Source organism: Dryobates pubescens, chromosome 30, assembly GCF_014839835.1.
Source record: "Dryobates pubescens isolate bDryPub1 chromosome 30, bDryPub1.pri, whole genome shotgun sequence".
In the NCBI taxonomy this organism is placed as follows: domain Eukaryota; kingdom Metazoa; phylum Chordata; class Aves; order Piciformes; family Picidae; genus Dryobates; species Dryobates pubescens.
In genome coordinates this window covers 2,632,826-2,657,207 of record NC_071641.1, presented here as the reverse complement: position 1 = coordinate 2,657,207, position 24,382 = coordinate 2,632,826, and the positions used below count along the sequence as shown (strand labels likewise).

The 24,382-nt window shown below is 37.9% G+C and overlaps 2 protein-coding genes across 5 annotated transcripts in view; one reads left to right on the top strand and one right to left on the bottom strand.

The window, feature by feature from the left end:
- The window catches only part of CTNNA3 (catenin alpha 3), a 307,748-nt gene that overhangs the window by 103,561 nt on the left and 179,805 nt on the right, over positions 1-24,382 (top strand). The window lies entirely within an intron of this gene.
- LRRTM3 (leucine rich repeat transmembrane neuronal 3) overlaps positions 1-24,382 on the bottom strand; it is a 78,232-nt gene that overhangs the window by 25,379 nt on the left and 28,471 nt on the right. Inside the window, exon 2 of one of the 3 annotated variants that reach the window (XM_054174674.1) lies at positions 22,557-22,607. The exons of the other annotated variants lie outside the window; for them this stretch is intronic. Within the exon in view, the coding sequence (XP_054030649.1) occupies positions 22,602-22,607 (6 nt within the window). The 3' untranslated portion in view covers positions 22,557-22,601. The remainder of the gene's footprint in view (positions 1-22,556; positions 22,608-24,382) is intronic. 3 annotated transcript variants of the gene reach the window in all.

The following is a 24,382-nucleotide window of genomic DNA, read 5'->3' as shown; positions in this document are numbered from 1 at the left end:
ATTAGCTAGACTGAAAAATATGGTAGAGACAAATGCCCTGGTACCATTCTTAGCATCTCTATTTCCCAGAAGCCTTAATTTGAGGAAACAGAACTTGAAAATATAATTTAGGCTCCAGTGTGGGACATGGGGTTGGACAAAGGAAATCTGAAAGACACAGCAAACACTGATTTGTTACACTGATAATTTTTCAGTCTTTCAAAGTCTAATAAAAGCCAATTTAGAGGAAACAAGTACTTTTTTTCCTCATGTATTTATTTTCATATATTACATTAGGTGTTCAAGAGGAGATTGGATGTGGCACTTGGTGCCATGGTCTAGTTATGAGGTCTGTGGAGACAGGTTGGACTCGATGATCCTTGGGGTCTCTTCCAACCTTAGTTATACTGTGATACTGTGATGTACAGTGGAAATACAAACATAGAAATTATAAAATGCCCTATTTAATGGATTTTGATCTGCTAGACACATGTTTATTTTGGAGCTCCACTGACTGAAAGAGGTCTCAACAGGCCAGCCAGTCTGCCACTGTGAAGCTAATTGCAGTATTGGAACTTGTCCTATTTTATACATACCATAATTTTGCTTTTACTGTGATGGTGTTCATATCATTTCAGTGCCTCAGAAATGCCCTTTGACAGTATTTAAAATAGGCCAGAGAAAATATCTTTAGGTGAGGTAGTTTTAGTATAATGAGTGATTTCTTCTTTGCCAGCAGGTTTATGTGCATCTCTAAACCCCTGTAAGAGCCTCTGAGGAAGCAGACTTTTATGGAATATGGGAAGTGCTGCAGCTCATTTTAAATGGGTGTCTAATATTCCTGCGTGCCTAGTAACTTAAAATCTGGCCTGTATTTGAGGTGTCACAAATCTGTATTTCTGTTAGGATGTTAAAAATATTATAAATCTGCTCAGTCACTGACAGCAGAGGGTTTTTTATTGTGTGGTGATTTGGAATTCTGAGACTTATGGGGGAAGGTGACCTTGATGCAGGTTTAAGTGCAGTACTTGACACAATGCAGTGGAGAACAGCACTGGGGGTACCTTAATTACATTAGGTGCACTAGGGGTGAATTACTTGAAATCAATTAAACAAGTGATGTTCTTATTCCATAAACGGCATTTAATCTCATGCATGGCTGTGTTTATGATAGACTTACAGCCATATGGTAAATAAACTGTGAGTAGAAGGTTCACCAGTATCTTCACAAGCAGATGTTTTATATTTGAAATAGAAGAGAAATAGGATATATCTGAAGTCATTCAGGACAAGAACGTTGAAGTCTCATGTTTATGAAAAAAACAGATACATTTACAACTTTTAGTAGTTAATATTGGCTCTCTTGTCCAGTCCGAAGCATCCAGAAGGAAGTTAGACTGGTCGTTATGCCACAGAGTAAAAGTACATTAAACAGAATGGAAATAAACACAGGTGATGGTATAACCAACTTCAAGGCTGTTGTGTTTAGCAGGCTTGTGATGTTGTTTGCCTGTTGCAGGAATTCAGTTTTTTCATTGATCTTAATCACCAAACCTGTGTGATGTATGAAAAATGTGTAAATGTATCGGAAAACATCTTGCTACCTGTCACACAGTACCGCAGTGTCACCAAGGTTGGAAGAGACCTCAAAGATCATCGAGTCCAACCTGTCACCACAGACCTCATGCCATCAGTACATTTTTTTTACTGTATTTGCTGAAATTTCACTGCAACCTTTGCTCCATAATTCTAGCTAGCTAAGGGGAGAGTTGAAAAACCTAAAGGAAGGAAAAAAGTTTTGAATTACTTTAGTACCTTTCATATTACTCTATTTTTTAGTATTTTGGCCCAAACAATTTAGTACAATTTGACCCACAGCTGTCTAACAGTTTGGGGAAGTAATTTTTGCCTTTTGTGATGAGTAGTGTGTTTGGAAGGAAAAATCAGGCATCTCTGCTCCTTAATAATCATGGTGCAGAAATGCGCTCTTAAAAGATTGTGAAACCCATCCATGTGTGGGTGGAATTGGTAAGTCAGTCGTTTATCTTATGATTGCATTCCATTTTGCAGTGACAGTTTTCATTAAAACTACATTTATTCAGAGAAAAGTTAACCTAATAAGAATAGCCTCAAGTTAAGAGATTTCTTGTTGTCCTTTTAAAATATTTTACTTATTCTGAAAGTGGTGTCATTTAAGTTTAGAGTTTTTCTGTTTTATTTTATTTTTCCAGATACTGAGGTAGGACTGGAATGACTGTTAAAAACAAAAGATGAAGAAGAATTGGCCAAAGCTGTAGCCACAGATTACATTTGAAGGTTGTAGAGACCTCCATAATTCTACTTTTTGCCTGGTATTTTTACAGTTCTATTTGGGTTCATTTCAGCCTTCAAATGAAGTTTACATGGAGGTGGCCGTGGGGCTTTTCAGGTCACTGGCTAAACACAGTGTAGAAAATATCTGCTTTTTACTATAACGGTTAGCATTCAGCTTTTATGCTGTATTTCCTATCCAATGCAGTATATGTTTCATAAACCTGTGACTACTTTTTTGTACATGCGGAATTTAAGCTAAAATCTGAACAGCAGAGTAGAATGTACATAAAAGGAGTTATTTGCATGGAGTTTAGTATTACAAGTGGGGACATCTGGATACAGGAGAGACAAGCCCAGCAAATAATCATTTTCTTGCACTTTTTATTGCAGCAAAGTTGAGAAACATGATTTGAGACACATACTTTGTAAATGGTTTTCTCTCTCTCTGTTTCAAGAAGCTTTGAGTTCTGTAGGGTGTCTGTGCACAGACTGCTTATTCTCCTCCTGGGAGACAGAGTTGTGTGATACTTGTGCTTTGTGAGGGAAAGCGGAGGTTTCATTCCCTTGTTTATGTTTTGGCATGATGCTTGTTCAGAGATAGGCTTTACCCCAGCTTCTGCTGTGATTTAAATTGTCATGCCCAGCAGAGAAACTTTTTGGCCTCTTCAGTGTTACAGGCCAAATGCAATGCCCTCAAACCTGTATTTGCAGAATACAGAAGCAAACCAGGCAGAAGTTTCAAGCAAAGAACAGTTAAAGACGAACATATCTGCCATCATAGTATATGGATATATGTAGCGTAACTGTTCCTTATACTCTAAGAATAGTCCTTATGATTCCAAGGTCATCTTTTTTTAATGCCTAAATGCATTATCCTTTCCTTTAAAAAAAGCCAGAAGTTTTGCCACTCATTCTTCATAAAACTAGAGCTGTAACGTCATTGCTGTAAATTTCTCTCATGACTATGTGCATAAATCAGCACAGGTCATCATGGCTTTTGTATTTCTCTGTTCTAAGGGAGGCAAGAGTCAAGCTTATCAAGTCTAATACAAAAATAAAGCAAATAATACAGTCTGGAAAAAAATTATTTCAAATAATTATCCAAGGAGCTTTTAGGAAGGAAACAGGATCTGCCTTTTGAGGAGTGAATGAGTTTGAAAGGTGCCCGCAGGATGTGTTCTCATATATTCTTGGATAATACATCACACCAAAATCCTATTGATTTTGTCTATTGCTGTTGGCAATTAATCTCAGACAAGGACATGAAGCATACTGAGAAAGGTGTCAGTACCTGCAGTAGGATATTCTGTAATAGCTTCATAGTCTGAAGTATCAACCAGACAGACATAAGGAGGAGATTTCTCTTCTACCTACTGTCTGTGTTTACATCATGCTGTTTGACACTTAAGGAACATTTTGGTGATGGAGTGTTCTTCTTAATTTCATAACAACATGGAACTGTACTTCTTGCTATCACCAGAAGGGTTGGAAAACAAAATTTGTACATTGTGTAGATAAGAACCAGGTAAATCCTAGCTTGAAGGGCTTTGTATTATTTAATAGCATTATAGTAGCTAAATATGGTTGCGACTTCATTGAGTTGCTTCCTCTTTCTTACTTCTTCTGCCTCCCATTAGACAGGTAATTGGAAGCTGTGGTTTTAGGGCATTTGATGGAAGATTTATTTAATATAGGTGCAAATATACTTAATTTGCAAAATTTAAATCCACATCTTAATACCTTATATCTCTGAGTTCCAGGAGACATTGTTTGTATTGTAATGATTTAGAAACAGTGCTTGGGATCTGCAAATGAGCTCAGAATTCAAATGCCAGCTAAATAAACACATTTTTTGGTTGGGCCTATTTGTAATTATGATGGATGCAGAATTTATTTCTTAGGGAGGTCTCACAGCAGTAGCATACAAAATAATTTGCTTGTTACCTTTCCCTTCTCATACCTCATCTCCTTTGAAAGTCACTATTTATCATTTTATGGTACTGGTGAGTAAGTGATGCAGAGTCAATGCTTGATTAGTTTCCAGCTGGTCCTGTGTGAGTAATTTATTTAGATGTCAAACAATCAAATTAAGTGTTCAGAGTATTACAGCTTTGCTAGAACTGCAATGTAGTGTTGTCGTCATGGTGCCATCCCCAAAGACTTTAACAGACGATGACTACTCTGAAGTCATCTTCTCAGGCTGACAGTGACATCATTCTGCTGTAGCACATCTGTCCCTCTGGACTTCCATTACCTTTTGCAGCAATATGATGTTGTAACCACCAATGGCTTCCATTAATACCTGCCTGAAACTGTTTTGACGAATGACATTACAGAGGGGTTTCTGTCAAGAACTCATGAGAAGCTTTCTTTGACTGCAGAGGCAATGTTTTGCAAGGAAAATTACTAATAAAGGAATTCTTGTAACATTTTTAAAAATACCAGTAGATTTTGTGTGCATCTGTATTGCCTGACCATGCATATTGATACACATTTGATTTTGTAATAAAAGAAAAGTCTGACATTGATGGGACATGAAGCAGAAAGCATTCCTTCATTTGGAAGCTGTGATTAGGTGACATGTCTGTGCCCTCACTCACTGTAAGACTCAATCACTTAATGGAATTTTTTCAAATGTTAAATTTTACTTCAAATATTTTTATTGTCTGATTTTGTAGCTTCTCATAGTTTGTACTCTGCACTTCTGCTGTGGATCAGGGAAAAGAACTGAAAATACACTTGTTGCCTGTATAAAATGGCCCAATGTGCATATGAGAGTTTGGAAGTTTTAGCCTGTTCTGTGGGGAGACAGACTTCTGCATATCAGGATGGGTACCTCTGAGAGAAGGAGGCCTCATTTTGCTTTCTGCTCTTGAATATTGTTCTAGAGTCTCCTCTGCTTTGCAGGAGCTTTGCAACATAGTACTGTGTTAAATTATGACTACTTTTCTCTTTCGTTTAGGGGATTAAAAAGAAAAGGCTAATTACTGGATTTGCTTAGCTTCCACTGCTAGAGGAACTGTCAGGGGTAATGGGCAAAGTTTCAGGGCAGGCCAGTACTGCTTTCTTAGAGGCTCTTGTAGAGAAACCAGTGGCTCCATCTAGATTAGTGAGTGAAACAGAGGAAGATGTGGAGAGTTATCGTTGGAGTGGAGGACACAGAGTCTGCACTGTATCTTTTTTCTTTCAGACCATGGCTGATTTTATGGAGGGAGCATTCAGAAGCAGGTGAAGCTTTCCTGAAGCACATTTGCTGATTTAGTTTCACGCAGGAGTTTGTTTGAGGCCACTGAGAGATGTGTGTTTTCAAATGGAGAAGGTGGAAATTCCTCATGGTTTATACTCTGGATTTTTTAAGGCTTACTACAATTATTTCTTTTCAACCAGTACTGCACTCTGCAGCTGCAATTAAATGAGATGCAGCCTCTCAACAGATATAGGATCAGCACAAATAAAAGGAACTACAAAGAATACACAATAGCTAGATATTGCTGGGATTGGATAAGCTCCATGACTCCCATGCCTCCTGGACTGGCATTGTACCTTTAAAATGGGAGTACCTTCAGTGTCTTAAGTATTTGCTGTGATCTGTCAGAAAGCTACAACTCCTTCTGTAAACAGGAGAGTTTAAAACTCATTGAATTTAGAAAAATAATCAATTTTCCTGCTTTCAGGCTTACACAAAATCCTAAAGTTCTCTGGAGAAGTGTTAGAGCAATACAGAATGTGAAGTTTAGGATTTGCATTGCCTCAGGAATATTTTAATGATTAAGGCTTGTAATTCATTCTCCTAAAATCCCTGAGAATAAAAGTACATTTTATACTAGCATCACTTCTGGAAAAACACAGTCAAGAAAGCAGCTGGGGCACATTTCACCTTTATTGAGGAGTTTGGAAAATTAATAGGTTAGTGCCATAAAAATCTCTTCTGACTCTTCTCTCATAATCAAGAATTCTACAGTTATGTTAGAAACCATAACTGTGCCCGTAAGCATTCTGTGTCCAAAAGGGAATGTACAGCAAATGTGTGTCAAAGATAGTGCCTCGTTGCAGGACTGTAACAAGATTGCTAGGCTCTCTGGTTAGCTCTGCTCCTCATGGTAGTAATCTTTATATTAGAAGGGGACCTTATAGGGATGAGAAAAAGGTCTGTGTATCCACCTGTTGATAGCTGTTTGATTGAATCTTGTGATGACCAAAACTCTGCTTCTGAAATCATGAGAGAGATGCCTTAAAATAGTTCATTATGCATGTCTTGTTTTTATCCAAACTAAATTTGGTACAGCATCTGTCAGAGGGTTGAGGTTTCCCATCATTCAGAGCAGAGATGCTGGTTTTTATGAGTCTGATTTAGTCAAGCAAACCTGGGGAAGTAGGTTAGCTTCAAATCTGTAGTGGATAATCCAATTACAACATAACCTGGGGAAAAAGAAGACTTATCTAAGGACAAAGGTTTGTGGCATGTGACTTTGCTGAATCCAGCTTTCAATTCCCATACAAAGGGCTCTGATATTACTTCCCACCATCTCAGGAACCTATACCAATAATTTTAAAAGAGATCGCTTCAAAACAGCTGAGTTAGGTAGTCTGAGATGCCCCTTTGCTTTGTTGCCTAATATTCCTTTGTTACCTCTATGCTCAGTGCTAACCGAAGACAGTCTTCATTCTTGTCATAAATCCCCAGGCCTCTGTGCACTCTCATTAGGGATGTGTTGATACAGAGCAACAAGAGACAAGCCGCAGGAGAAGTTCTACACAACATGGTGCTTTATGAGAAACAGGACATAAACCTGGAGGTTCCTCTTTTGTTGCATAGACTCATTATTGAAACACTGTTTTTTCCCCCTTTTCATTTACTAAATTTATTGTAGGACCTCATCTTCCTGATGTTAAAAATTCTTCAAATTCTGGTTAGTGTTATAGGGTCAATAGAAACATATTTTGCTGCCTTTCAGTTTAACCTTCCTTGTCCTTGGGGTTTATTTACTGATATATGCCAGATTTTCTCCTTTTTCCTTAATGATTGTGTGTGTAAAATCCAAATTGTTAATTTCCTTAATTTACTTTTACCCATCCTGTTGATTGTTGTACAGGTTCTTCTCTCCATCAGAGATGCACTTTGAATCTCTCAAATATAGCTGAACAGAATTATGTATTATCCAAGAGCAACTCTTACTTGTACCTTTCATAATAATAAGGCCTCCCTTTTTTAACTGAAAATTGCTCAGTTTACGTGTTTAGAGTCAGTTTTACCTTTTCCAAAGCTATAATGCGTTGCTCCTTCATATTAAAGTTGTAATTGATGAATATATTAATCTCTTTTCCCCCCCTCCTATTTCTCCAATGTCCATTGTTTGTAGAAAAAGATGTTACCTCTTAATGTATGTCTTTGTACCATCTCTGTCAATTGTAATTCTTTTCCTTCTGCTGCAGTCTTCTCTGACCTCTCCCACTTTCAGTGTAGTCCTCCAATCCCTCTCTATTCATGATACTGCATAGATTTGTGTATCAGCAAACTTAATTAGCATAATTTTACCTTTTTTGTGTTAAGATCATTAATGCAAAAACTGAGATCAGCCATTTAGAATCACTCACAAACTCTTTACTTTCTACTCAAACACTACATTTTCATAATCTCTTTTAACTTATCCACTGCAGGATTCTCATTGCTAACCTTCATCAAAGCCAGTATTGTTTCCACGTTTCTGTTGTATGGGAGCTGTGACATGGGTCACTGGTGTAGCTTTAAGGGGAAGGAGGTTCAGAGCTGAAATGCAGAGTTGGTGAATTAGAAGTTTTTCATAGGAATGAGGATCAGAAAATATGCTGTTAGTTCTGAAATATGGCAAAGCAAAGGCATTGTCAGGGTCAGTGAGAGCTGGCAACATGGCCAGCTTGAAAGACATAGGCAAGAGTTGAGGAAAAAAATGATAGATGCATACATTATATATGTGGGGCAGGGGATTAACACAGTCCCTTGGAAAGTTAATCGGCTGGCGCAGAGCAAATGTTCTTTTCGCACAAAATTGATTTATGTTTCCTTTGATTCAGGAGCCAGCCTTGTGTCTCTAGAGTGCCTGCTAAAGTTGGGTTATGAAGACTGCTTTTGTACTTGGTATTTTGTTAAATCCTTTCCCCTTAACCAATACCTCGTGTAGAAAATGGAATTAAAAAATAAACTGCCCGTCCTGGAGTGACAGAATTCAGGAATCACAGTCTGGATCTTTTCTTAAAAAATTCACAGCTAATGATTGATTTACTTATTTCTCATCTGTGATGCTGTACAGTTCAAGCAGGTTTAAGTGCTGTAACTATTCAGTGTAAATATGGTGACTCATTTTCTGAGTTAATACTCTGTTAAAGTAATTAAAAGTAGTTGGATTATCACTCAGTTAAGGGAACCACAAGATCACGGTCACATTGTAACACACATGTAGACATCCTGACAAAAGTAAATGTCAGGGGATAATCTGGGGGAAGAAATCTGGCAGAAGGCCACTTTAATTTTTGAAACTGTAGATATTAGAAAGCTTGTAAAGCCCAAATGTATAAGAACCTGTTTTAGCTCTCACGGCTGGGATTGTCCTTGTGAGAGGCCATGTAATGTCAGGTGCCTGTTTGGAAAATGTTCGGTGGTGGTGTTTCTTTGATTCCTTCCCCACCCCAAGAAGTGGGACTGCCTTAGTTCAAAAGCTTTCCCCATGCCCAGCTGTTAGAGGTTCCTGTAGCTTCCAGAGCTGCTTTGCAGTTTTAAGAGCTACTCTGGCTTGCAGTGAATTGTAAATAGCACCTAAAAATATACTTCCAGATGGAAGCTTTCATGCAGTCTCCTCCCATCTTGCTCTTTTGAAAATCACCCCATTGTGCCAATTTCATCAGTCTAACAACTTAATGGATGTGAATTTCTCTCAGTAAACCAGAGGTGGTCTCTGCAGAGCAAGAGAGAACAGCAGTAAAAAAATAATTTTTGGCAGGTGTCCCCTGAGATGAAGGAATTGGTGGACATTTGATGAACATGAGTGCACAGTCTTAACCAAAAGAGTTCTAGAGGGCTTTGTGTTTGAAGTCCTGCTATTATGTCACCTCACTGAGGAAGTCATCCTTTTTAGACATAGAAAGCTTTTAAGAAGCCTTACAAAAGATCTTTGTATTTATGTTTGCATGCATATAGAATACAGGAGGCTGGATTTATTTGAGAAATATGACTAAAATGATGGAATTATGTTGTTTGCTGGCTTTTCCTATTCATTTCAGAACATGGTATTAGAAACTTAAATGATAACATTGTGAGTCAACATCTATAACTTTCAGGTTTGGACCAGATGATCATTTACATCTTTATGTGTCAGTGTCTAAATGTATGAGCCTGTTCAATCTTCATGATAAATCTCATTTCACTATCTATACATGAGACCATGTCTGTTTTATCCAACTATCAAGAAATTATACAGCTTCTTATTCTTCACGTAGGCTCAGTCTGGTAGCTGTTGCAGTCCTCAGTCACATGACATCAAGTGAGCATGTCCCTTTATTGTCTTGTGCTCCTCCTGTTCCTCATACAGTTGGTAAGAAGCTTCCATATTGGAAGCTGAAGCTTATTTTGTAACATTCGTTAGGGGAAAAAATGAGTGGAAGAAGCTGCAAATCTGATTATATTTGCTAAATAGAGACAATGCAGTTCAGATGTGAGTAGGAAGATAGGGGAGTCTTCATTGCTTTCTACAAATCCCTGAAAGGAGGTTGAAGTGTGGTGGGGTTAGGTCTCTTCTCTCTAGTATCAGGTAATAGAAAGAGAGGAAATGGCCTGTAATTGTGCCAGGTGAAGCTTAGGTTGCAGATTAGGAAGAATTTCTTTGCTATAAGAGTGGTCAGTCATTGGAACGGCCTGCCCAGGGAGGTGGGGGAGTCACCGTCCTTGGAAGCATTCAAGGAATGTGTGGACATGGCACTTGGGGACATGGTTTAATGGCCATGGTGCTGTTGGGTTGAAGGTTGGACTCAATCATCTTGGAGGTCTTTCAAACCAAAACAATTCTATGATTAGGATAGTAAGAATATGTGAACTTCAGTGGGAAGGTGAGCAAGCTGTTTAACATTTAGACAGATTAGAACTCTCCTTTCTGTATAAAAGTATTTAACCATTGAGACATTAGAGAGCAGTGAGGCATAAAGCTGAACTTTTAACACATAGTCATAGTCATGTTCTAAGTGCATCCTACTGTTGCTGGCTTTAAACATTCCCTAGTGTCCCTAGCTTCTGTGTCTCCTGCAAAAAGCATGACTTCTAGAAGGCAATATACTAAGGGTACATGGAAGAGATTAAGAAAGTTAATTTTTCAAATACTCCAGATGAGTTTCTTGGCTGTCAGCTACTTCCATTAGGCAGAAATCCGATGAGTTCCAATTTGTGCCTTCGAAAAATGCTGCAATGTGTCTGCTGATGCATTCGTTATTGTATCTGTAGGGCCAACTTTTCTGCCCTATTCCACTGAATCACATTCAGACCATTCAAAGATTTGGCCCATTATTAGCTAGACTCTCAGGATTTAATTTCTGTTATTGGCACTGTAATTTATTTGGGAGACTGTGACACTCAATGACAGATTTTTATTATAACAAATTAACATATCTATTCAATCACAGAATTATTTTTGAAGTCAGTGAAAACTAGTGATTGCTAATGTGAGAGCTGCCTGTATTGGGTAAGATGACAGAGAAGTGACCAGTAAAATCCCGTCAGTAGTCTGAAACAGGTTGTACTCACCAAAGTTTGCAATGTGTTTTAATGCTACTATCAGACCACAGAGGAGAAAGACTGATAGTAACATTAAGTGCTAATGGACTGCTTGCCTAATTAAGACAGCTTCCTAAAGATCTAAAGTAGAGCAGTTCTAAAAGTTGTAGCAGGGCTGATAAAACTGATTACTTTGAAAATGTTACTGTTCTGCATACAGGCTAGAAAGCAATGTGTGTTACGTAGCATTTTCTTTAGGCAGCAAATAGTTTTGCCCTGAGTGGTTCAGCTCTATGGCAGTACTGTTATTCTCAAACACTTCCATTGCATTTAGTGGGGTGACACACTGTTTGTTCTGAAGTGGTTGCAAAAAGAGTAAGGCTAAATGCTGGCAACTGTGTTTGGAAGAAACAAAAGGCACTGCAGAGGCTGCAATCTATTGTATGATCACTGTTAATTTTAGCTGCTGCAATTACTTGCTTGGAACTGATTATAAATTCCTTCCTGGTGAGCTGAATTATAAAATCATCTGGCTGATATAGACAATGACTTATTTTTATGTGTCTCCTCTTTTGCTCAGTTCATAAGTCTTAACACCTTTTAAAACTGATTATCAGCAAGAAAGTGGTGAACTGCAAGCAGACACACAGGTTGAGAGGTAAGACTGTTGAATCCCTCCCTTTGGTGAGCCTACTAGTGTAAAGGAAGCTTCAGCTAATGAAAAGTCCTCCTGTGCAGGGGCTGTATGCAAGGCAATATTGCCAAGTCAGACTTTCTCACCTAAACAGACAGGGAGAATTTAATCAGAGTTAATGGTCCTGCACAGGGAACTTGCTGGACCTGTTACTTAATGACCATAAAAGCAGCTAACAAAACCTGGCAACACTACAGGTTCTGAAATTGTATTTTCTGTGTTCTTTTTCCACCTTAACTTTTCTCGACCAACAGCAGTCTTAAGAAATATCATAAATAGTAGCGGTGGACTATTTTTATTCACAAAGCATGAAACATTTAAGATCCATTGGAGAAGCAGTCTTTGAAAAGGCACACCACAACACCAGAGGTTAGGACTCATGAGTATTCACAGAGCTCTATGGAAATGGATGAACAAGACTTGTCTGGCCTTGTTCATTAGTATCAATGCTTCATGTTGACTATGTTTTATATCCACAGTTAGTATGGAACGCAGCTGTGCTTCTCCTGGCAATATGCTGCTGGTACTGAATCTTTCAAACTCTCATGTTAAAGGTGGAATTATTGCAAAACAGCTGGCTTTGTCTTTATGGTTGGTATGATGTACTGCACTATGCCTATATAATCCCGAAACTTTAGCTATAAAATCTTAGCTAAACAAAGAAAGAGGTATTTCAATTTGCTCTTTGTATTAGTTCCATTACCCTGAGCAGTTAAACAGTTTGTTTACCTGAACTGATAAATTTCTGTTTTAACACCACTGCAGGGTTCACAAAGGGTCAGTAAAATGTGGTCAGATTTCTGATGTGTTGGGCTGGTGTAGAGGGTGTGAGGTGCAGGAAACCTGGCTTCTATTATCTGCCTTTGCCAATGGCTTGGCCATCTTTGAGACTTTCTGTTCTCTAACTCGCTTCCTTCAGCTCTCAAGTGTAGATTTTAATGCTGATCTGTGGATAGTACTTTTGATTTACTGATAAGATAGGTGGTGTTGTTAGTGATTACCTGTTCATGCCTATTCACATCTTTATAACACTGTTTTGAGGAGAAGTAGTAACTGTAAATTATGGGCACTTATTTCATATTTTTAGTCTTTTCCTCACAGTCAAGACAGAAAAACTTGTATTATTTTTATTTTTAGTAACATATAACTCACTTTTCTCAACAATGTATGTTGGGAAAATATGGATACAGCAAAATCTCAGGTAGAGTGAGATGCAGTTATATTTTTTAATGAAGATAACAGATACTGTTGAAGGATTTACAACACTCATGCTTAGGATAACTGCAGTTTGGATACTATTTGGTTAGAAAAGGACATATATTGTGTTGGGTTTGGGCATCACTCATGGGATGTAGACAAGCTGTAGAAATAGAAATTGTATGAGGCCTAGGAAAGATAGCTGGGATTGCTAAGTCTAGAAATGAAAAGGTGTAATGTGATGAATAAGGTTTTCAGTACATAAAGTACTGTTAAATTTGGTCCTTGCTTGAAGAAGGTGCATTCTGTCAGTTTAAATGTAACTCTTGAATTCAAAGTGCTGGACTTCAAGACTAATGCTAAGAAATGAGGCACTTGGCAGCCTTATGCAGCTGAGATAGGAAAGAAATTACTGGTTTGATTGTTTCTAGGTTAGCATTTTTGTTTCTGAGATATGCTAAGACCATATTTTGAGGTTGTGAATCATAAATATTAACTACTTGGAATTTGAGTAGAACCTTTGGTTGTCTCATGCTGAATTCCAAAATAGTGTTTGGGTACACAGGATAGGTGGTTAAGAGAGCCTGAATGCTCAAGGTTAGTTTTCTAAATATCCTCAGTCCATATGCTGTCCCTGCCACATAGAATGGCACTCCATGTTAGTTCATTTACACAAGGTCAAATCAAAAGCTCATGGCCTTATGCTGTGGCTGTCAGAGAATTAGTAACATTGCTTCCTGCAAAGATGAACGGATGCAAACCATCAGAGGAATGAAATTTCAATGGAGATTCAGCTTCATGTACCTCAAGTGGTGCTTTAGATTTTTCTTAGAATTTAAACAACCTATCTTTATCCCCTGTTAAGCAGTAGAGCTCAAGTAATATCAAGGAAACTATCTTAATTTAAACTTGCTGAGGATATGGATGTGAATCATTTGAAAGAGGCAGAAATAACTCTTACTATAAATGTGCTTTGGATTAAAACTTCTTATCACAGTTTCTTATCTGATGTGTTAGGCTACCTTGAACAGAAGTTTCATTTCTTGATATTTTCCTTTTTCTAAGGACAGGCACTGAGGCACTGGTAATAGTCGGGGGGGGGGGGAGTAATGGAGAGATGTATGCAGCATGATGCAACAGGGCTGAATTTAGGTCTGGATCTAGCTTTGCTGCAGCTGGTGCTGTTACACATCAATACAGCTTCTCTCTGGCATCATCTGGAATGCAGATTTTTGGGGTGGGGATATGGAATACAGCCAACATCTCTTCTGTCATCAGGAAGTTCACTCCAGCTGCTTTCTGCACAGGTTCCACATAGTCTTTAGAAACAATTTCCCTCTTACAAACACCTCCACAATACATTTCTGACAATGTATGCTAGAACCAATAGAGTATCACTGATTAAAGAGACATAATACTTTCAAGTGACTCATGCACAGTCACATTGAGGGTGGCTGCCTACAATTTCCAGGTGCCATCAATCTTCTTGGTAAGGTAATTTCCTGCTTTTATATATGTGGAGGAGGAAAGGATACACCATGAATTTCTGATGATGGAGATGATACTTTGCCTTCAGGGCTTTTTTGCCTTCAAGGCAGTTTGCAAGTATGACCTAATGTTCATCATATCCTTCAGCATTAAGTAGAAATATTCCCATTTTAGAGTGGAGGAAATTGAAGGAAAGAAGTTAGATAATGTTCCCAAGACTTTGGAAGAAGTCATGGGAACAATTTCCAAATCTGTCCCTAAACTATGTATCCATGTATCCTGTCTTCTTCTCAGATGCTTCAGTAATTATCCCAGTGTTTCCTGTTGTGATGGACTGTAATAGTGTTGGAGGGTGTGCTGACAATTACAATGAGCAATTAGTTGCTCTTGGGAATTTGTTAGAAATTTGTAAGCTAAGAATTCAGAAACTACTGAAAACTGATCAGAAATGATGTCTCATGTAAGCACAAGAGATTGAAATCAAGTGGTGAGCTCACTAGGAGACATGAAAAGTCAAGCCAAATGCACATACAGTTGAAGGGTCTGATTTCTTATCCACCTGACAAAAAGACTGCACTTACAGTGACTGAAGGTATTTTATTTGTATGGATCCAGTGGTTGTGAAAGCTGGAACTGGTGTGTAGTCAGCTATCAGCTCCTTTCCAAAGCCAGCTTTACAAATGGGTTTGAAGTCCCAAATTTCCAACTCTATTTCACAGACCTGGATCCCTAAAGTGAAAAGATATTCATCTGTGCTGAACGAATTTAACCAGCTTGGCTTAGTTGACTATTTTGTCCTGAATGAATCTTGAGGGCTGATACTCCGTTGTAATGTCCTTTGTACAGTGACAGTTCATGCAGAAGTTCTTTGTGTGATTCAGGAGGTGATAGGAGGCCAAACCATTGCATTTTTTTTGTCCCAGCACAGATGGAGAGAAGGGCAGTAAAGCAAATATACAACCTTGAATCTCCACAAAGTAGAGAAAAAGGAAAAAAGCATAGGCATGAAAGAGAACAGAAAATCAAATGAAAAGGCTGCCTTTGTTTTTTTTTCAGACCCAGAAGGTTGGGGATGGTTTCTTAACACTATCTTGATTCTGAGTATTTTTAGAACTAATACCTGACTTCTGAATGAGGTTTCATGTTTATAAAAATAAGCATTCAGCTAAATTAATTGTGTGCTGCTGCTGGTAGCCATATTTGTGCATCCATTTCTAGCATTTTAAAGTAATAAACTTGCTTACCACATTCGTCTTCTGCTTTCATGCTGCTGTGGTGAGCAGAGACTCAAAGTACCTGAATGGTTTTGTTTCCCCCCCTGATCTTTTGGTCATTAAAAGCTTTTGAGTCCTTCCATCTGTGTGCACTACTGAATTAGTAACTTCTAATTCATTGCCACATCATGGGGAAAGTTTGCCTACTTTGGAGTTCAGTTCCAATTGTTTTTTATTATGATAAAACAAGATAATGTTCATTAGAAAAGTAGCTTTTTTGTACTGATGTTGAAGCTAATGTTTCATGTTTAGTTACCATATTTGTAAAAGGTTTTCTATCTATTAATGTAAAAAAAAGTGAATTTTTTTTTAATTGGGAAAAATAGAACTATTTAAAATGTTTTCCCTCTTTTAGCCTACTTCTAGTCAGTTTCTGATATATTTAAGGATGTAGAAAATGGTGAAAATATTTTCACAGCTCAATTTTTTTTGTAGCAATTGAGTTTTGTTTAATTTCTAAGTGCATTGGTGGCAAGCGTTGTAAAGGTGTTAAGCTTCACATTCATTTGACTCTCCTGTAGAACTAACATTTCTAATTTTGCAAGTTGTGCTGTCTTGAGTCTTTCCAAAATAAAAATCACCTATGTCTTAAGAGAGAGGTCAAAATGGCCCACAACAGGCAGGAAAGGAGACAAATGGACACATAATATGGGATATTTTTAAAAGCTTTGCCCTCTATTAAATTAGGCAAAAATAGGCTAGTTGACTAAAAACTTACAAGAAGGGAGACAAACTGGCACTTAAATGTATACAAACATGGAAGATCTTTATGTTTTTCTAAGAAAATCAAGCTTAGGAGATGGCTAAAAGTAGTGAAAACCTTCACACCCTGAACACAGCTCTGCCCTTCTGAACATTCTCCCCTCCTTTTTAAAAGCACTACAGGAGATGTGATAAGTAAAGACAAGCTTGATATAGCTGTTTACTAAAGCTCTTGGGGGAAGTCTAGCAAAATATGCTTTCATAAATAAAACATAGCTAATTAAGAACCACTTGGAAAGCTAGCACAGGAAAGGATGGGATAAAATTACCATTTAATGTGTATGTGGTTAGTAGACATAATTCTAGCTGAAATGAGGCAGATATTTCAGTGGGAGCTGGATTCATCCACTCTTTCTCATGTTGGGTAATATGAAAAAAATGATGCCACTGAATTTGATTCAGCTACTTGGCACTAATAATGGCATCAGCAGACCACCTTCCCTAGGTAATTTGCAGCTGAAAATGCGATAAATATATGTTAAAGTTACAGACAAGGCTACTGTGAATGCTGAGAAAAAAATATTTTAATGCATGTGTTTATTTGTGAAGTCAGAAGCAATGAGTTGTATATGAAATACCAAGGGCATGGGTGGTTACTTTTAATAGAATAAGGAAATGTAGTACGTTTCCCAAATGGTCTTTTATCTGGGATGGTTAGAAAAAGAAAGCAAACCTGGTGCTTGAGAGTCAGTAACTCTAAGTGTAGTCTGGGTAGAGTGGACATCTACACAAAGGTGGTAACTACTAAAGCTGTTGCTGTCTGCTGTGTGATTGCCTCTGAGGAGGCAGTTTGGTTGGAGTCCGAGTGCTCAGATGAGAGTGACATAGCTCTTCGGAAGGTATTTGAGAAGTGGTCTCATTTGTCTGAATGTGGCACATTAAGTGATGCTATTAAGGCTCTGGATAAATGTGCCTGTCGTAGGAATGAGGGGGATTTGATCTGTTTTAAAAATCACATTAGGGAAAAAAAGAACACCTTTGGGGGCTTTAGAGAAGTGTTCTTTCAGGCTTGCTTTCTTTGAGACACATCAACCATAGAGGAGGAGTTCTCTCTGTATTGTCTCTTTTGGATGGTATCTGCTGCAGATCTTTGTGTCTTGCAGATATCTACACTACTTCCATGTCATGTAAACACCTAATATGTTAGTTGTCTTTGGCATAGTGGCACGTACTTATTTCATCCAGTTGTGCTATCAAAACTAGTCACAATGGGGATGGCCTCACCTTCAAGTGAGGATTAATTAGTTTTTCTCTGCTTACATCCTAGCAGATCTCTAAGTGGAGAGAGGTTTCTGGACTTCTTAGGAGGACTGTGTGCTGTCCAGTATTGAGACTTTCCAAAGTTGGAGATGCTGACCAGGTCTATCATTTTGATGCAAAAGCATCTCTGACTTGTATTTAGGCTTGCTACTGCTGCTTTTTTGAGAACTGCTTTATTCAAACATAGCATTAGACAAGCCTAGCTGCCGTATTTGCTTCTGTTCTTGGTAGGAAGCCTGCACAGACACAGTACTGTTCTGTAGGAGGTGTACTTTCGGGTGACAGTTTCTCCTGTAGCATTTGGCAGAGTCTTGGTAGCAGCTGAGCTGGGATTAGCCAAGACTACCCTTTTCTTTTGTGTTAACTACAGGAAAGAGACCTGTCAGACTGATGAAGGTCAGTTTTCTACCAAAGTGCTTTTTCTCCTGTATTACATTAAGCAGAGTCTGGTCATGGCAAGACCTATGGCTGTTGGCTTGTGAACTGAGAATCCTAGGTAAGGAACAAAAAGAACTGTTCAGACACTAGGAGCAAGACAGTTGCAGCAGTCCTAGATGCAGTATATGGTATAAGGAAGTGGAAAGCTGGAGTTTTGCCTTCACATAGAAAAAATACAAATTACTAGCCCTATTTTCCTAATTGGCCAAGCAAAGAAAAGCTATTAAGCATTGCAGAATTTAAATGAGTGCATGACAGCAAAAACTGTTCTTCCCAGAGCATTTTTAAGAACTTTGGGCTGTAGCAGAGCACCGTGGAATGCTGCTGCAGTCTCGTGTCAAGCTACCAAGTATGAGATGGGCTATCCTGTCCCACATATGCTGCTGAGCTGTCTTAATTCAGGCAGATAATATCTATTCAAATTTCATTTAGTCAGATCTACATGTTTTGAAAATCCATCTGTATTTTCTTTTCCATTTTTGGTAATTCTAATAATTTTTTTATATTCATGTTCTGTGGTTTTTCAGCTCCAGAGTCCTTGCGAGTTTCATGATCCCAGCAAGACCCCTAGGTGGCATTTCAATCCAGCTGTTAAGAGAATAGTATGCAGCACAAGTGGTGAAAACTAAACTGAAATAATCTTGTTGCCTTTACATAATCCTCTTACTAAATTAATTTTACTGGCTGCCAGCAGGTGGAAGGAAAGCTTGAACATCAGAAAGGTTTGGTTAAATTGCAACCCATAGCTATTTTAAAAGGCAGTGGGCAGATTTAAAATCTGCCTGTTATGTCTGGAACAGGCTGTATATTGAGAAAATGAGAGTGAAGTCTGATTCTGTTTGCATTGAAGAAAAGTCTGGATTGTTTGTAAGTTTTAGTCCCTTTCTGCAAAGTTCTAGTTGCACCTCAGAACTCCCTGATATGTTAACCAGTTTTTTATGTTTGGCTGAGAACTGTTTGTTGCATGTAGGCTGTCAAACTGGACTCCATAACCAACTGCCATCCACCTCCCTTGTCCTAAACACTATTCTTTTGTATCTGCCAGAATGTGCTTGCATGCTTAAAACACTTGCTACTGTGTTCAATTCTGTTGCTGCCAAATTCCACACTAGTTTAGCAGCCTCCTAACTGAGCTGCCTTGAGTATTGCCATTTCTATAGAGAAGGATGTGCCTTGGAAAATGTAATTTATACCCAATTTCAGGGGGATGCAAGGAAGTAAGAGTCTATGTTATCCCTTTATCATGCTATTAGTGCATAGACTTGATTTATTCTGAAAGGTGGAATGAGTTTGGCCTGTTACAATTAGCATTAGGTAGACTTCAAATGAGCTTGATGACATCATATCTGATTACTACTTTCCCTATGTTTCTGAGTCCTCTTTCTCACTTGTGCTAAATATGTGATTTATATTGGGATGGTTTAGAATCTCTTTACTGGAATGCATGCTGATTTTACTCTTTGATCCTGGGGAGAGAAACTTCTAGGACATCTTGTCCTTACTTGTCTTGGAACCTCATCATTAACTTCTCTTGCTAGTCTAATAACAATCACCCATCTTCCTCTGTATTGTTCATACCTCAACCTGTTTATGTTTTGTCATGTGCAAGTCTGTGATTATTTTTTTTTTTAAGCCTGGTTTTCTACTTACACTGACAAAGTTTTAGTCTGTTAACATTTCTTTGACCTAAGACTAATTTTTATTTTGATATCCTAATATAGGGAGGATTAAAGTTGCAGAGAACCTTAGATGAATTGTGTGTGTTTCACTTGTGGCTTGTAAAAAGCTTCTGTTTTCTTTGCCAACTTCTAGCAGCTCAGAAGCATGAGTGAAACGAAATGAAAGTTGCTCTTAGCTACAAATTGTGTTTGCTTCAGTGCCCAGCAGAGTGCTTTTACACAGTGATCTTTCTATGGATCAGGCTTTCTTCCCTGGGTAGGATAGAGGCAGTAAATACCATTGCTGGGAGACAAGCATGGAGAGAAAATGGCAAATCAGAATTTGAGGAAGTGCTTTCTGTTAGCCAGCATAGATCTTTATTGCAAATTACTGTTGGTTTGTGGTGTTTGTTTTTTTTCCCCCTTGCATTTGTTATTGCTGTGGTTGATTATTACTTCACTTGGCAGAAATTTTTATCAAGTTAGGAACTGTTCTCTCATTTCCCCCAATTGTTTCCAAACTGATTCAACTCAACACATCACAGGTTATTTAAACTGTATTTCTTCTACTTTTCTCTTCTCTAGATTATTTGACATTTTCCTTTATTTTCCTTGCAATGCAGTATCTGCAGCTGGATGCAGTATATTGGCTCAGGTCAGTTGGAGTGAAATAATTCTGCTAGACCTCCTGTACTTTATATAAAATTTACTGGAGCTAACATTCATTGTTATCTTACTTGAAGGTGACCCTCCAATCCCATTCTTTATATCATCATTCTTCCTGAGCAGTATTTATCCAGATTTCCCATCAGTACTATTTTCAGCTTTTCTGGAGATATATTTCTTCCTAAATTTAAATGACTAATTAGAATTGAGGGTCAGAATTATATACTTTTATAGAAAAAGCTCCCATGCATCCATGCTTCATCTGAAATATAATGAAGTAATAAACTATACAGTGTCACAGTATCACCAAGGTTGGAGGAGACCTTGAGGATCATGGAGTCCAACAGTGCCATATGCATAAAGATTTTACTGACCTGTATTGACAGTACTTATACACCACAGAATATGTAGTTTTGATGTCACTAACCTTTATTCTGACCTGTATTTCAGAAGCTTGAAGATTCTTCTGGGTGAATTATTAGTGGAAATGAGAGTATTTCAGAAAGATTTGTTTTGGGAATTAGCTTTTCAGATAGTTGGGTTTTTGTGACTAATCAGAATTAGTATCTCTTATTTTCCCTATATTCCTCTCTTTGGACCATTAGAAATCACAGTCAGAGAGGACTAATGGCCTCTGACACTGAAATAAAGCTAAAGTGCCATCCAATTCCCTTTGGAACACTAGCAAATGTTCAACACTAGCAAGTCTTTAATTAACTTCCCTGAAAATTATTTCAGAGTGAGACCAGTTTTCCCCATTAAATATCAGTAGGATTATTTCTCTATACTTGAGGTCTGTACTATATTTAAGTCTGATCCTGTCTTTGAACCCAGGATTTACGCAGAAGTAAACTGCCTTGTTAGCAATTCAGAGGCTTGGGGGAGAGGGTTGTGTGTGACAATTTTTCCTGTTGACAGTTAATTGGTTTGTTAGCAATAAATAACTTCTAACACTCTGCTGTTTTGCACTGCTTAAAGTTTGTAATGTTTTTAAATTGAAGGGTTATAATTCTCCTTGTATGAACAGGAAGTCTCTTTGCATCCTGAACTCAAAATGCTTTTCAAACATGTTTATGAGGTTCATTTTGCTTGTGGTTCTCTTGTGGCAGAATGAGAATTATGTGTGTGTGTGAGAACTCTGGGCAGCACAATGAGTGGTCCCTGACTTCAGTACATAGAGATACCATGCCTTTTCTTTCCTCTTTAAATGGGCAAGATTACACTGTGAGCTCATTTACTTACTAATTGAGCAAATATGACAACATAGAATTTTAAAGCATGATAAATTAAACTGTGACCATGTCTGCTGCTTTGTTTGTTTATTCAGCCCCTGGCAGCAGCATATCAATTAGAGCCTCCCCAGGGGTGAATTTTGTCTGCTGAGCGCTCCACTGGGGAATATATTGTTTCATAAGCAGTCTGGACTTTATCATCCAGCCTTTTCAGAAGCTCCAATTTTCTGTGAAGCTGCAGCTTTGTAAAGATCCTACCAAAGCTGCTTGCTTTTTTGGCAGGAGTCAATAGAATTAACTGGTTTGCATTATTTTTCTAAATTAGGCCTCTACACCTTATTGCATGCAAAATTGTTCCTCAGAAAGTTGTTTCCTCTTCCTCATTTCCCACTGAAAAAAATATGACTGTCCTCAGAGAGAAGGAACAAATGAGCTTTTCACTCACCTTTTTCCACTTATGTCATTCAGCTCAGTGACATTTGAAAAGTTGTCTTATCTACAAACATACTACTAGGATATTCCACACTGGATGTTAACCTGGGTAATGAAATGTTGCAGTAGGTGCCTGTTAACTATCATTGCATTGCGTTAAAAAAACCCCAAAAAAACCAAGAACAAAGAAATGAGCTTGTCATTTGTCATGGAACAAGAAAGAGACAGTCTGTGACAAACCGAGTTCTTATTTTAGTTTGTAGTTATGTAATCATGTGAAATGAAGATCAGGCTGCTCTTCAGTGCTACCTAATTTGTTTGTTGCAAATCACTTCTGTCTGTACCATCTGGCAGATATTTAAGACTTCACAAGGTGCACACAGCAGTACTTAAAAATTCTACAGTAGTTTACAAAACTTTTCCACTTACTTCTTCCAACCATGTTTGAAGGATTCAGTGGTACCAGCCATCATTTCAGACCTATGGAGGTCAATATTTATAGCATTAGTTTTCTTTGAGTCACTAACTTGACCTGTATATTACTATGAAACAAAAAGGGGAAGACTAATTCTTGGTGGTTAAGAAATGTGAGGAAATATTACTGTCTCTTCTGGTCTTATAGAAGAAGTAAAGCAAATGTGTTAGGGACTGTACTTGGTCATCTCTCAAAAACCACTTCAGTAAGTGCTCTTTCATAACTTTCTTGTTTGTTCTCTGTGAAGCCCAAGAAGATGGTTTTTATGAGATTAAGATGTACTACAATAACTTTTATGGTCCTGCACCAAATTCTACTTGAATTCATGAAATGAAACCTCATCTTTCAAGAAGGTTTTATAAACACTTTATGAAGTGTTCTATGCTAACACCATGAAGTACTTTCTCTTGCTATATAACGGATTGTGAAAGTACTGAGTAAATATGAGTGGTGTGGCTCATTCCTGGCAACCATAATCTGAGAAAATGCTGTTCTTGGGAAAAAACAGTAAGGTAAGAATGCCTGTAAACTTAGGAAATGAACAAACTGTGCAAAGTTGCTCTTAAGTGAATTTCTAAGACTTTCTTTTTGAGAATGAGCTCTCAGTATTCATCTGCACATCCATGACATTTTTAGTGTATGCATAGGCTGCAGTGACCAGGCTACAATTCATGACTAACTTCAGCAAAGCATTCTCTGAAAACTGCTAATGAAACAATTTTTTAAAGTACAAGAGTTTTAAGGGTAAATCTAGGAATATTTTTCAGTTGCTACATGCTCACTCCTGACATACATGGATCTTTGTTAGACCTTTTCCTTTCAGATTTCGTATTTCTGAGGCAGAGCAGTGGAAGAATTTTCCAGTCAGACCCATATGCTGACTGCTAGCTTCCATGAAGAGAATTTCATGTTAAGTTTTGGCAGTTATGACTTTGTTTCTGGATTTGTTTTTGACTTGTAATTACTTCTGCTGTTTCAGTTCCAAGACACCTTAATAGTATCTCTCTACTTCCTGTCCATCATTTGCTCTCCTTTCTCCAGATGAATTAAACTATGATGCACTTCCTAAAAAGACCTACTGCTGACTCGTATGTCTGAAGCCAGACTGGTTCAGCAGGATACCTAAATTATTATCTCGCTATCTCTGTGCATTTTGAGTTTAGAATGAGAGAGACCCAGGGGGATGAGGGGGAAATAAAGCATAAGAAAAAACCCTAGAAAAAAAGTTTGTCAAGTATGAAACTACAGATGAGCCAGAAGGAGCCACTTGTAAGCAGCTAAACAAGGACCTAGAGAGTTGCCAAATGGGAATTCTTGCATCTATTTTGTGTCACTGAAAAAACTCAAAGAGGAGCTTGAAAGATGACTTGTCTGAGCAGGTTCTGAAAAGAAACAAATTTCTTATTTACAGACAAATATAAATGGTAGATCTGCTTATGAAGAAATTCTGATTTCATTGTTGAAGTATTACTGCTTAATTTGCAGAACTGGAGCTGCTGCTATTTGATCCCTCTTTTAGTTTACCACAAAATTAATTCCTATCCATTTGTACCTGTGAAGCATGTGGTCTTCAAGCCAAAGCCCACAAAGACATCAACTTTAAATCTCAGGATTATGAAGTCTGTTCTGAACGTTTAGATAAAATAGTGAGATGAATGAAAATAGAGAAGTGACAGATTTTAAGAAGTTGAACAGCTTTTTTGCAAATTGGCTATTTGTGGAAATCTCATAGCCAAATGTTCTCCCCTGATGCCTCACTAAACTGTGTCATGTTACTGGA